This window comes from Tenrec ecaudatus, chromosome 1, assembly GCF_050624435.1.
Source record: "Tenrec ecaudatus isolate mTenEca1 chromosome 1, mTenEca1.hap1, whole genome shotgun sequence".
In the NCBI taxonomy this organism is placed as follows: Eukaryota; Metazoa; Chordata; class Mammalia; order Afrosoricida; family Tenrecidae; genus Tenrec; species Tenrec ecaudatus.
This window is the reverse complement of record NC_134530.1, coordinates 169576567-169590558: the sequence shown is the minus strand read 5'-3', so window position 1 is coordinate 169590558 and position 13992 is coordinate 169576567. Positions and strand designations below refer to the sequence as shown.

Here is a 13992-nt window from a genome sequence, read left to right as displayed (position 1 = left end):
GGATTTGGCTTGATAATTTTTTTTTAAAGAATTTTATATCTATCTGTGAGTCAGACTGGCCTGTTAAAATTTATGTCAAGATAATTGCATCTCCAGTGAATGAGCTCTGAAGCATTTCCTCTATTTTATTAGTACAATAGTTTACATAAAATTGGAACTAATTTTTTCCTGGAATGTTTATTTGTAGATCATTAACTACTATATATTTCTTACACTCATCGCAGGACTTCTCAAGTTTTCTAACTCTTTATTTAATACTGGTGTGGGATTTTTCCTGAAGAAATTTTTCCATTTATCGACATTGTAAAAATTCAATAGGATGAAAATTGTTAAATATTGCTTTCTTTTCTTTTTATGTCTGAGTTTCTGTAATTGCGTTCTCTTATTAATTCATAGTACAGTTTAATGATGCCTTCTCTCATTTCTCTTGGTCAGGTTCACTAGCAGTTTCCCTAAAGTTTAAAATTTTAACTACGTGAACTTTGTCTATTTTATGCTTCTTTGACATATCAGTGAGAGAAAAGTGGGGCTTTATATGCTCATAAAGAGAGATATCTTGGAGGCTCACACAGGGCGAGGCTCCCACTGGGCAATGCTACCTTGTTCAGTAGGGTAGGTATGAGTTGGTATACACTCAATGGCAGAAAGTTTGGTCTTTGGTTGAATTTTTGGTTTTGGTATCTGTTTTATAATATGATTTCTTCTATTCTTTTTGAAATTGTTGTTACCAATTCTTCAAAGGATATGGAGTTTCTTCATTTTCAGCCATTTCATGGGAAATGAAAGCACTTTAAACAATAGTTTCTTTCATAATGATGTTCTAAAGGTACATATATTATTATGTCATTCTTGCCTTTGCATATAGTTGTAAAATTCTTGTAATTTACATTATATTTTATTTGCACCTTACATAAGCATCCACCATTTGTTATTTTCAAAACATTTTTTGTGGCACTTTCTAATTTAGTCACACTGTCACCTGAAATTGTAGTCTAAGTAACGCTAGCCCTAAAATTAAATTATTGTACACCAATTTAATAATACATAGAAAGTCATTTTTAATGACCCAGGGGTTCCAGGAAAAAATACTTTATCTCAAACTCTTCAACGATGCTGCTAAAGAGTTTCTCTAACTTTATGTCCAGTTGAAGGACCTAGCCAGTCAGGCAGGGGAAGTTGACTTCTCATGATCTAAACTAGGTCTTTTCTGAGTTCTCCCCCAAGGTCAGCACAGTCTCTGGTGGTCAATATTTCCTATTGACGTCCTCTTTATCTTTCAGACCTGGAGAACTCAATGAAGAGAGGAAATTATACGGAGGTAAGAGACTTTGTTTTCCAAGGTTTTTCTAATTTCCATGAACATCAGCTCACACTCTTTGTGGTGTTCCTCGCCGTGTACGTGCTGACTCTGACTGGCAATGTCATCATTGTGAACCTTATCCGTATTGACCATCACCTCCACACACCGATGTACTTCTTCTTAAGTGTGCTCTCGACTTCAGAGACCTTCTACTCCCTGGTCATTATCCCCCGTATGCTTGCAAGCCTTGTGGGCTTTAGCCACGCCATCTCCCTGGAGGGCTGTGGGACTCAACTCTTTTTCTTCCTACGGTTTGCCATCACCAACTGCTTCCTCCTAGCAGTGATGGGGTATGACCGTTATGTAGCTATCTGCAACCCTCTTCGTTACTCCATCATCATGAATTTTAGGGTCTGCATCATGTTGGCATCTTCAGTCTGTGTCACAGCCTTCTCCCTTTCGCTGGTTCAAGCCATGGCCATTTTTTGATTGCCCTTTTGTGGCTCACTGATCGAACATTTCTTCTGTGATGTAAGACCCATGCTGGACTTGGCCTGCCATATGCCAATCATCAATGATATCCTGACCTTACTTATCAGTCTTTTGGCCATCACTGCCCCCGCCACGTTCATCTTCATCACTTATGTCCTCATTGTTTCCACCATTCTCAAAATTGCCTCCACTGAAGGCCGCAAGAAGACGTTTGCCACCTGTGCTTCCCACCTCACTGTGGTCATTGTCCACTATGGCTGTGCCTCCATCGCATATTTCAAGCCCAAATCAGAGAATACAAAAGATCAGGATCAGTTAATCTCAGTGACTTATACTGTCATAACTCCCCTATTGAATCCTGTGGTGTACAGCCTGAGAAATAAAGAAGTCCAGGATGCACTACGCAGAGTGATGGGTCAGAAATCACGATACTAATAGGAGAAAATACCCTAATAATTTTGTGCAACTTACATATAGGAGATTATTAGCAAAGATATGGCTCCGGAGTTCAAATGATTTTTGAAGTTTCATGCATCACAGTCAGGAATTGAGTAAAAACCAACCTGGGGACTGGTAATAGATTCTCACTTCCTCAATTTCCTTATGCATTTAATAAAACTACAGGTGAATCTATGAACCTGTAACTAGATGCTCATTGACTGTATACTACATAGCCATTATAAGTTCAAAGTGTAATCAATTATTTATTGGATGCATCAATATAAGATGACCAGTCTACTCTGTTGAAGTATAAACCCCAATAAAATCAACACTCTACTGAATCTTCTCTTAATCTAAATGGAATGCTCGAAGAAGAGGATATTAGTAAATATATTATGAAGAAATCGTATTGTTTTCGTAAAATAAAAACAGCAATAACATGAGTTTGAAATGAGCTTAAAATCTTCTCGTGTGTACATTTTAAAGCAGTCTGTTGCAAATATTCTTTCAGCCACATAGGTGGCTTCAAATGAAAAAAAAAAAAGGACCTGGGAATTAAAGGAGGACTTACATGGAAAAGACTCCAAACAAGAGAGAGTCAGGGAACTTCAGTTATTTAAATAGAGCTCCCAGGGCAGTCAGGGATTCTTCTCACTGGACATAGGCCACATAATGCCATGTGAAGCTGAAAGAAACGCCTCCCTTTGGACATGGAGTTCAATCACAATTTTATATAGGTCTTACAGAGGATTTTTGCACCTGGATATTTACCTTTGCTATAAATGTATCCGTGTACATGGTAGATTGTAGAACATTCAGCAAAAAAAGCTTTAGACGCTTCCTAAATACAACCAGACACCTTAAAGGACTGATTTTCTGGGCTTGAGACTTCCGGTCCATAATTTTGGAGCCTATCAAGATCAATGTATAATCACATAATCACACAGACAATGTTCTACATCCTATTTGGTAAGCATTAAAGGAGCTTTATAGCTCAAGACTAGGGATGGCTGGAAAGATGGCTCACAGGTAAGCAGCCCATACTGGGAGCCCCATAATGATCAGTGAGCCCTGGGGCCGTGAGGATGCGTGGGGGAATTCTGGTAAGTGAAAAGACAAGCCCTAGAACCCAGAGCGCTTCCTCTGTGTTGGAGGCAACCCTCCCCCACATCTTCCTTGTTCCAGAGTCCTGCAGATCTGTCTGCTCCGAGGGATTTCCCGGCCCCTGTTGGCCACGCTGTGACTGCATGCTGCTGCAGTTGCCACTCCCCCACCCCTGCCTGGTCACCATGCCAGGAACACGACGACTGTATGCTACTGCCTAGCATTCTATGGCTCTAGAACATCGGTCGCCATTCATTCTCCGCAAGCAACTGAGAGGCCCACTTTGCACAGACCAAACCAGTCTGATTTGATACTTTACTGTGAACCTATGACATTATGGACAAGTTCTGTTCTTAGGTGTAGCTAAATTTGTCATGAAAAATAAAGCATCTCTTCTGCTGTCTTAGCTGAAGAATCAAATAGATATAGTTATACATGTAGACGTAGAAGTAGATGTAGAGACAGACCGAGATAGAGACATAGACATATATTCTTAGCACAAATTCAAAGACTGAGTGGATGACTCTGTCTGGAGACTTTTTTTTAAGTTTTATTGATATAAAATGCACATTTATATATTTCCACAGTTGAGTCACCTTAAAAAGGAGTTGTAGACTTCATCACAATCAGTTCTACTTGCTCCCCCCTCCTATGTTCATTATTTGCTCCCTAATTCATCTCACCTTCCACAATTCCCATCTCCAATAAACGTTTCATCAGTTATTGTCTCTATGCATCCAGTCCTTCTATACCTCATAAAGTGGGAAACGTAACTTAAACAATAAAAAAATGAAACAGAAAGAAATAATAATAATAAGATAAAAGTAAGAAAATAAAGACCACCAGGAATATTTTTAAAAGCTAGAGAATAAATTTCTGTTGCGGAACAAGTAAGAAATATTTATGCCTAGAGCAAATACCGGTTGAGTCAAGAGGGAGCTCAACCGACCAATTGGCTGGGGCCACTCCTTAGAGAGGAGTTGGGGGAAGGGAGAAGACCATCCACTTGATGCCATATAACACTTAGACATGGTGCCCTCTTTCAAGGTGGTCCTTACGAAGTGCATGTAAGGGGGGTAATGCGTAGTCCATAGCCAGTAGGCAGACTTTCTATCTCTTTGCTTAGAAATGGCCTCTAAGATGTGTTTACTTGGTGTTTCTCTGGATAGTAGCTCTGTGCAGAGGCTTTAAATTGGTGTCAAGTGTCAGTATATACAAAGGAAAGCAGAGGCACGTGGGACTATGCCCACCTTATTAGGCCCAAATATTAAATCTAATATTCAAGTCAACCCTATCCTCCAAATTGTTAGTTGCTCGTATCTGGATTAGGAAATCATATACCTTTTGTAATGAGGTTTCAAGGCACTGACTTTGCTGTTTGGAATCTGCTTTCTGCTACTGATCACTTGGGAATCGTCAGTGCTGTTTTGGAAAGAGAACCCCCGAAGTCGGAAAAAGACAATTTGCCACCATATTAAGAACCACTAAACCAGATTTGTGCTTTGAGACCTAGGGAGGAGTCTCTTCCAGTGCCTGGGACTGTGGGAAGCTAGAGGAACTGAATATGACTCTTTCTTTTCCTGACTCTAGGCTCCGACACAGTTACTAGAATGGGCACACATCCCTTCTTCTCTAGGTTCTTCCATGTGTCTCATTCTGAGCGTTGAAGGGGGACTCTCTTTGAGCCAGAGTTCTGCCTATGGACAGAGTGGTGATCTCAGTGAGGGAAATGTATAGACATCTTGGTTAACTAATGATGCTGTTACCATAAGTCAAACTAAAAATCCTGATATGTTTTTAATAACACTAGGGCAGACATTGACAAAAGTCTGGAAAACACTTTACAATGATCAGTGAAATTTTATAATCTAATATTGAGGGCAGAAAAGTTCAGAGAGTGTTGGATGTGACTCATAATCACTGACCCCTGGAAGATCAAAGGAACAGATGATTCGGTGAATTTCATTTTCTTAACTGCTAGAATCTAGAATGTTTAAAACACAGGCTCCCATCCGTTGTGTAGTCAGAGATAATCTTTTTTTTAGTTTTTCTTTTTAAATCTTTTTATTGGGGCTCATAAAGCTCTTATCACAATCTGTACATACATCAATTGAGCAAAGCACCCTTATACATTCGTTGCACTCATCATTCTCATAATTCACCTTCCACTTGGGTTCCTGGAATCAGCTCGGTTTCCCTTTTTTTCTCCCTTCCCCTCCCTCCCCGCTTCCCCTCCCTGGTCCCTTGATGGTTTATAAATAATTATTATATCTTATCTTACACTCCCCGGCGTCTCCCCTCACCCGCCTCCCCATTGCCCATCTCCCAGAGAGGAGGTTACACATAGATCTCCGAGATCGGTTCTCCCTTTCTACACCCCCTTCCCTCCTGGTGTCGCCACTCCCACCGCTGGTGTTGAAGGGTTCGTCCGTCCTAGATTCCCTGTGTTTCCAGATCCCTACTGCACCGCTGTACATCCTCTGGTATAACCAGGTCTGCAAGGTAGAATTGGGGTCATAATAATTGGGAGGGGGGAAGCGTTCAGGAACTAGAGGAAGGTTTTGAGTTTCATTGTTGCTACATTGAAGAAAGGGAACAGTATCACTCATAGGGAAGAGGGCCACTTAAAAGATTTTGGGAATGTAGGTATGTAGATTAAACTGGAGAAGAGAGACACCTGACTTCAGAAGATAATTTTTGGCCCTTTGGTCCTATACCAAAGGCTAGTCAAACAGCTAGGCTCCAGGAGGGCCATATTTTACTCATTTTTGCCTTCCTACCACTACCACAGTTGTCATGCTCTGTGACGACACAACAGATGACTAGTTTATGTACTGAAAATAGTCCCACATCGGCGTTACAGGGATATATTTTCCTAGACTGTTGACTATTTGTCTGGAGGAGAAAAGAAACACAAATGTATTTTTGGTCACATGCATAAGTAGGATCTTCTCATGACTAAAATGGAATTAAGTTTTAAGAATTTTGATGTATGCAAGCAAAATGAAAGTTATGTTTTTTTATAGTGATAAAATCCTGGCTATCAATTATAACACAGGAAGGAGAATGAGATGTCATTGAAGAAGGTTCCTAGTTACATTAATCAGATGAGCTTCTAGGGCCCAAGAGGGAAGTAAAATGCTGAGCATCTTTAAGAAAGGAGTTATAGGCCAAACTTAAAATAACTCATGAACAAAGGCAGCAATATGCCTTTACCAGACTGATGCATGGCATAAGAAAGCAAGGGGAACATTCAAATAGTAAACATATAGTAGTCTCAGGCCATTATTCACTGGGCACACTCAAAGCAAGAGATCTGGACCAAAGTTCAACAACCTTTCCAGTTGTTTGTGTAGATAGCATCCAGTCACTTAAGAGTGTAATATGTACAAGTCAACAATTCCTGCATTGCATCCTGAAGCTGGCCTATACTTACATACTTTCTTTTGGTCAACAATGTTTTAAATTCTATACCATGGGCTAAATTAATAGCACTATCTTTAAATTTACCTTACGCATCAAGGGGGTAATTTCTAATGTTCTCTGTTATAAAATGATATATATATGCCATAGATATATGAATGGACTTTGGGCCTGCACTTAATTCGAACCCCAATCTAAGTACAATCAATTCTTAGGCATGGCCCTAATCAATATTCACTCTCCTGAAGAAATCACTGAAGATTAGGGTGCTACAGCAAAGTATTGTGAAGAAACCAGATGGTGCCTCATTATCAGAAGGAACAGTGTCTATGGTGTAAAGGCTCATCCTAAATCAAGCAGCCATTTAAGTGAGCCATCAACTGTGTTCACATGGAAGCAGCACACCAGCCACCACCATTCAAATGCTATAAATAATAAAACCCAAATTGAAAGGAGGGAATGGTGTTAGAGCTTAAATATTGAACACCTTATTTTCAGAAGGCTATGAGTGGCAGTGGAAGTTCCAGAATCCATTTGCTGAGTCCCCGCATGGATCAGCCCTTCAGTAAATCCCCTACCATAGTCAAAGGGTGTGAACAGCCTTGCCTGTAGAGAGAGAACATTGTAAACTCGACTATGGAAGACGCAGTTGGATTAAAATGCAATACTTCATTTATGATCCCCCTTTTGGCCCATGTTAAAACTGTTCCAGTTTTTAATATTTCCTGCTTTATTTACTTATTTTCTCATTGCTTTTAGCTTTTGTCATGCTATTGGGAGCTCTTACAAATATAACATTCCATAGTTAAGTCACAACAAGCAGGATTGTACTATTGCTACCACAGTCAGTTTCAAAACTTTTTCTTTCTTCTTGAACTCCCTGATATCAGCTCCCATTTATCCATTCCCTTCCCTTCATTCTCTACAGGACCACTCCATAAATTTTATTTTTCTTTTTTTCTGCATCTTACACCATTCAATATATCTATTTATGTACAATTCTGTTTTATTTTGGACTGAGGTTTTTATCTGTTTTGTCTACTTATTGTTGTTGGTCTTTGTGTTTGTTTGATTGTTTCCTGTTTGTGGTGTGTATGATTTTCTACATATGAAACCCAGGACAGATGAAGTTACATAGACATTAACCAGAGTCACAATTATCTAAGGGCATGGGAAGAAAATGTTCTGCAATTGATTGTGGTGATGATTGTGTAACTTTCAAAAATATGATTGAATAATTTAATTCTATGATATGTGTTGTATGTGCTGATGCAACTATTTTTTAAAGGGTGAGGCATAAAATTGAACATCGTATTTTACTTAATCTCATCTGTTGGGAGTGTGCACTCAGCTGTGCCTAATTTTGGTCAATGTACTTCAAGAAAAATTTTAAGAGAGCTAGAAAAAAAATTTAGAGAAGAGTTTAAGGGAAATGATAATATTTTATAAATCAAAGCTGGAGAAATCACAGTCATAATACAAATCCTAGAATGATTGACAAAAGTTCTTCTTCCTCATTCTGCTCCTTTTAGGCATCTAAGGGTTTATTTGTGGAACAATAGAAAGGGACAACTACTGATAATCAGTACCATTTTAAGGATTTCCTGTGAATCAAGTACTGTTTCAGCATCTTCAAATCTGCATTTGAGCATGTTAAAATATTCTGAATACATAATAATGCAACATTTTGAAGGACTAGTGAATAAACTTATATGGGAGTTCCCAAGAGGAGATGTTTAAATAGGAGGTTATGGCAACATTACCTCTGAAGTAACAGAGATTAAGGTCTTTTGAAATGAGAGCTATTAGTGATCATTGAAGATATGATGGTGGACAGAAGTTGGCTGTCTGGACCATTTAGAGAAGACAAGTGAAGAGAATTTCAGGAAGTGTTGCCTTCATGATGGAAAGAGAAAGAAAGAATCTTATTAGGAACACACTCAGCTTTCTGAGTGGAGGCAACTGGCTAAACATGGTGGATTATCAAGAGGAGACAAGGGTTCAAGGGATAAGGTTAACTATGCCCCAGTGTAATTTACTATGCTGTGTCTACTTGGGGTAAGATAAAGAGAAGGTGAACCAGCTCATTCCTATCCCTAGAAAACCTTGGGGTATACTCAATTAAAGAAAAAGTAGAACATGGAGTCTTTATTTGATGAATAATTTTTATCTTTCTTCTCATATTAAGAAATTAATTGTCCTACTTTAATGGATATTTGCATTGGCCCCACTCTCTTTCCTGTCTTTGGCTAGAATTTAAGAAGGAGATAAGCTAAATGGTCATCTAAAGAGTCTTAAAAAAACTACTTCTCTTGATCTTAAGGCTGTTGGGTTGTGGCTCTCCAGGAAAAAGTCAGAAGAATTGCTCACTTGTTATGAATGTAGGGGTTTGGGGAGATAGAGAGATAGGGAAATAAAGCCCAAGCCTAAGGGTTCTTGGGAGAAAAGTCATTTTATTACGCTTAGAGAGCATTTGGTGCTGTCAATGCACACTTACAGTATTCAAAGGATATCAGTGTCAGATATATTTCCTTTTCACTAGGTCTCTGGTTCTCATAGGGTCTTTGGGAAACTGCCTTAAGAATATATTAAGGAAAAAAGAATATATTATGGAAAGAAGATATAACTAGGCACATTTTGTGCATTTTATGACTCTTCCTGCGTAGACCTGAGTATTCAGTTACCAGGTAGTTATTTTTCCAAATTTTTCTTTCAAGTTGTCATTACATTCCATCTTTATGATTGTCCTCAATCCAGAATCCTGAGGTAACAGAATCCTAATACTAACAAAGCAGAAGGATAACAGTATGCGGACAAGTGATCACAGAGCAATTTTGTCAACCACTATACATTGGTGGCTTGTGGAATTTAGGGCATTGCTGAGATGATGGAGACCTCTCTTTATCAATTGCACTGTACAGGTTACTCTGTTTAATTGTATCATCATTCTCACACACACACCCCTTATTTTGGCCAGTTCCTTCAGACCTAGCCAGAATCAAACTCTCCAACAGTAACTGAGTTACTCTTTGTAGGTTTCTCCTGCTTCCGATGGCAGCACAGACTTATAGTCTTTGTTGTCTTTCTGACATTGTACCTACTGACTCTCTCTAGCAACGTCATCATTGTGACCATCATTTGCCTGTATCGTCACCTTCACACTCCCATGTCCTTCTTCCTCAGCCTGCTGTCTGTCTCTGAGACCTGCTACACAGTGGCCATCATTCCAAGAATATTGTTTGGCCTCCTGAGTCCATACCAGGGTATTTCCATGCCAGGCTGTGCCACACAGCTCTTCTTCTATCTCACTTTTGGCATCAACAACTGCTTCCTGCTCACAGCCATGGGCAATGACCGCTATGTGACCATCTGCAACCCCCTCTGGTATTCTGTCATCATGAGTAATCGATTCTGGGCCAGTCTGGGATCTGGGTCCCTGGGAATTGGACTAGGGATGGCCTTCATTCAAGGGACATCTGTGTTTGTCCTGCCTTACTGTGATGACTTTGTCATCTCTCACTTCTGCAATGTACAACCCCTGCTGAAACTGGCCTGTGCAGAGACCACTGCCAATGAGATCATCAGCTTTGTGGTCAGTGTCTGTGTCCTTATTCTACCAATGGGGCTAGTGTTTATCTCCTATGCCTTCAACATCTCTACAGTCCTTAAGATTGCTTCAGCTGAGGGCAGAAAGAAAGCTTTTTCCACCCATGTCTCCCACCTCACAGTGGTCATCATCCACTATGGATGTGCTTCCATCATCTACCTCAAGCCCAAATCTCAGAGTTCTGACAAGCAAGACACACTCATCTCAGTGACGTACACTGTCCTCATGCTCTCGCTGAACCCTGTCGGGTACACATTGAGGAATAAAGAAGTCAAAGATGCTCTACAAAGAGCAGGAGAGCAGAAATCCCTATCCAGTTAGGAACATGTTAAGAATACCCTTTCTTTACGTTTATATTTTAATGCTGTGTTGATAGTGCGTTTCGTTATAGGTAGAAGAATAGAGTAAATTAATTGGTTGCTAAGACAAGAGGTTTCCTTTATGTCAGTCATGGTTCTCGGTGTCCTGTTCCAGAAAGGTTATGCAATGACTTGGCATATATTAAAGAATTTAGGGGAAATATCTACAGGCCTAGCTTTTTTCTTACTTAAGTATGCTTACACACATGTGTACACAGCACCACACTTTAGGACATTCTGAAGTGTACAATGCCAAGTAAGGCACAATGCCTTTTAATAGCTTTTTTTTTTAAAGGCTTGAGAACCACTCCAGATAGACTTTTCTTCCCTTTCTGTTAATGGGATGAAAGTCATTTTTGCTGTCTTTCAAGAATTTAGGAGGTATACTCATATATTATATTGTGTGGATTTTCAGACATTCTTGAAGCCTGGCGTAGATCCTTGCTGATATCCTACTACAGTCTATGGACTCTTCCAATAACTGGTGTACACATTTTCCAGAATTTCTTTAGCTGATCCTTGCTGGCGCTAGGAAGCACTAATGTGGGTAGGCAACTCTGCCCCAGTTCCTGAGAGCAGAGTTGATTTCCTATATTCCAGGGGATTACCAGGCTAGAAATCTCAGATTCTAAAGGCTAGTATGCTAAAGAAAGTTCAAAATTTCTTTAGTGGTAGTCAAAGTGAGGATGGCAATTGGAACTACCCAAGGAAATATCAAACTAGACATTCCGACATCCCCGCACGTGTTTCTAACGACTCGTTTCCAACATGCAACATGCAGGAATTCCGGAGCCCAAAGCTCTTCTTCACAACAATTGGCAGCATTCCTCAATCTTAATGTAGTCCAGTGTAAAGAAGCCAATGACATGCGCACATGTACACTCACACACGCTGTTTCTTTAGGCGTCTTGGCTAAAGGCAACTCTATGGGCAGCACAGCAAGATGCTGCCCAGTGCTGTGGCCCCCTCACCGCCATTGCTGTCTTTGGGCAATATGGCAGGGACTATGTCAGTCCATCTCACGAGGCTCTTCCTCTACTTCGCCGACACATTACTTTATAAAAGGCGATGTCCTTCTCCAGAGACTGGTCCTAAGTGTCTGGTAAGTCCCATCATCCTTTCTTCTAAGAGGCATTCCGGCTCTCCTTCTTTCCAGACCGACTGGTTCCTGTTTCTGGCAGTGCATGGCCTATTCAATATTCTTCTCTCACACCACAGTTCATATGCATCAATTCTTTGGTTTTCTTATTCATCATCCAGATTTTGCATGCATAATAGAAGGTTTAAAATACTATAGTTAGGATCAGGTGCACCTAACACTTCAAAGTGACCCATTTGCTTTTTACGACTTTGATTGTGGATCCCTGCAAATCTTATTCTTATCAAATTTAATATTTGCTATGTTTACTATTCAATGCTACTTTTTCATTGAGATATAATTATTTTTCTTTCTTTATGATGAGGTAGAGCCCACATCGACGACTGTCGTCTTTAATCTTCATCAATAAATTCTTCAAGTCTTTTTGAAAAAAAAAGACTGTGTCAACTGTTTATCAGTTTGTTAATGACTCTTCATCCAATTCTGATGTTGTGTTCTTCTTCATATAATCCAGGTTCTCTGATTATTTGCTGAGCATACCAACATATAACTTTGACACACACCTTTCTCTGATTTTAACCCACATCGTATTCCATTGTGTTGTTTGAAATGCTTCATTTTGGTTGATGTGCAAGTTTCCCAGGAGCACATTTGATTTTTGTTTTGTTTCCATCTTTTGTATTCCAATCATTGTTAATTATCAGTGCATCTTGATTGCACATTTGATCAATTTTGGACTGAGAAATGTGTAAAAATCTTTGATTTCTTATCTTTGGTATTAGTGGTTACTACATAATGACAAATAGTCATATACTAATATGTGTAGTATATGTATAAATATATGAATATAATAGTATATGTATAGTGTGCAATTATATATTATACATAAAATAATATATCGTATGTGCACTATATGTACATTTAAAAGTTCCGTTTATTATATTTATATACATATATACACATAATATGTATATATAATAGTCATGGAATGGTATAATAATAATAGCAAGTCTTCTTTACAGGTGTTTGGATATAATGCTGGCAGTGGTATTGTAATTCAGGGTTGATTTTGACCATTTCTTGTTTTGTTTACTTATTTAACATGAATGTGATGCCATTCCTTTTTAATGCATTACTTCTGACATACTTGCTTATGTAGCTGACAAATTCTTAATACTAATATCCATCCATTTCACTCACTAATACCCATGGTACTAATCTTTATGTCTTGCATTTAATTTTTGATGACTTTCAGTTCTTTTAGATTCATACAGCACATATTCCATGTTACAATTCTTCATGGGTATTTTGAGCTGCATGTCCTTATTTTGAGTCACACCTATGAATAAGTTAGAAAAGAGGAAGTATCTAAAATTAGTAATCTAAGTTTCTACTTCAAAAGAGTCAAAATGTGAGTACATAAACCCAAAGCAACCCAGAAAGCAAATGATAAAGATGAGAACAGAAGTCAGTGGTGTAAAAAATAAGAAAACAAATCATGACCCCAATTCTACCTTACAAATCTGGCTAGACCAGAGGATGTGCACTGGTATGGTAAGATCTGGAAAACCAGGGAACCCAGGATAGATGAACCCCTCAGAACCAATAATGAGAGAAAGGGGAAGGTGGGTGGAGAAAGGAGGAACTGATTATATGATCTACATATAACCCCTTCCCAGGGGGATGGACAATAGAAAAGTGGGAGAAAGGAGACAGTGGTAGGTATAAGACATGAAAAAAAAAAGCCTTTACATTATCAAAGGGTTCATGAAGGAGGAAGGGTGGGGGAGGGAGGACACGGGGAGCTGATATCAAGGGTGCAAGTGGAAAGAAAATGTTTTGAAAATGATGATGGCAACATATGTACAAATGTGTTTAACACAATGGATGTATGTATAGATTGTGATAAGAGCCCCTAATAAAATGATTTTTAAAAAATAGGAAAACAATAGAGAAAATTGGATCTTTAAAACTGACAATTGAATCTTTGAAAATTTCAATAAAATTGGAAAAAGTAACAAAAAGACCAATAGAGAAGACATAAATAATATAATATATCACTAAAAATTAGGCATTTATGGAAAGTGTAATAAGAAAATATAATAGACAATGTATGCTCATAAACTTGAAGTTTTTAAAGAAATGTGGCCAATTCCTTCAAAATTTC

At 38.8% G+C, this 13992-nt stretch overlaps 1 protein-coding gene and 1 pseudogene across 1 annotated transcript; both read left to right on the top strand.

Moving 5' to 3' along the window:
* The first annotated feature begins 1294 nt into the window (after positions 1 to 1294).
* On the top strand, positions 1295 to 2175 carry LOC142437143 (olfactory receptor 10J1-like; annotated as a pseudogene).
* A 1143-nt stretch (positions 2176 to 3318) lies between these two features.
* On the top strand, positions 3319 to 10688 carry LOC142438485 (olfactory receptor 10J3-like). The gene is made up of 2 exons (XM_075540789.1): positions 3319 to 3336; positions 9753 to 10688. Exons 1-2 carry the CDS (start codon positions 3319 to 3321, stop codon positions 10686 to 10688), a joined length of 954 nt encoding a protein of 317 aa, XP_075396904.1.
* The last annotated feature ends 3304 nt before the right edge of the window (positions 10689 to 13992 follow it).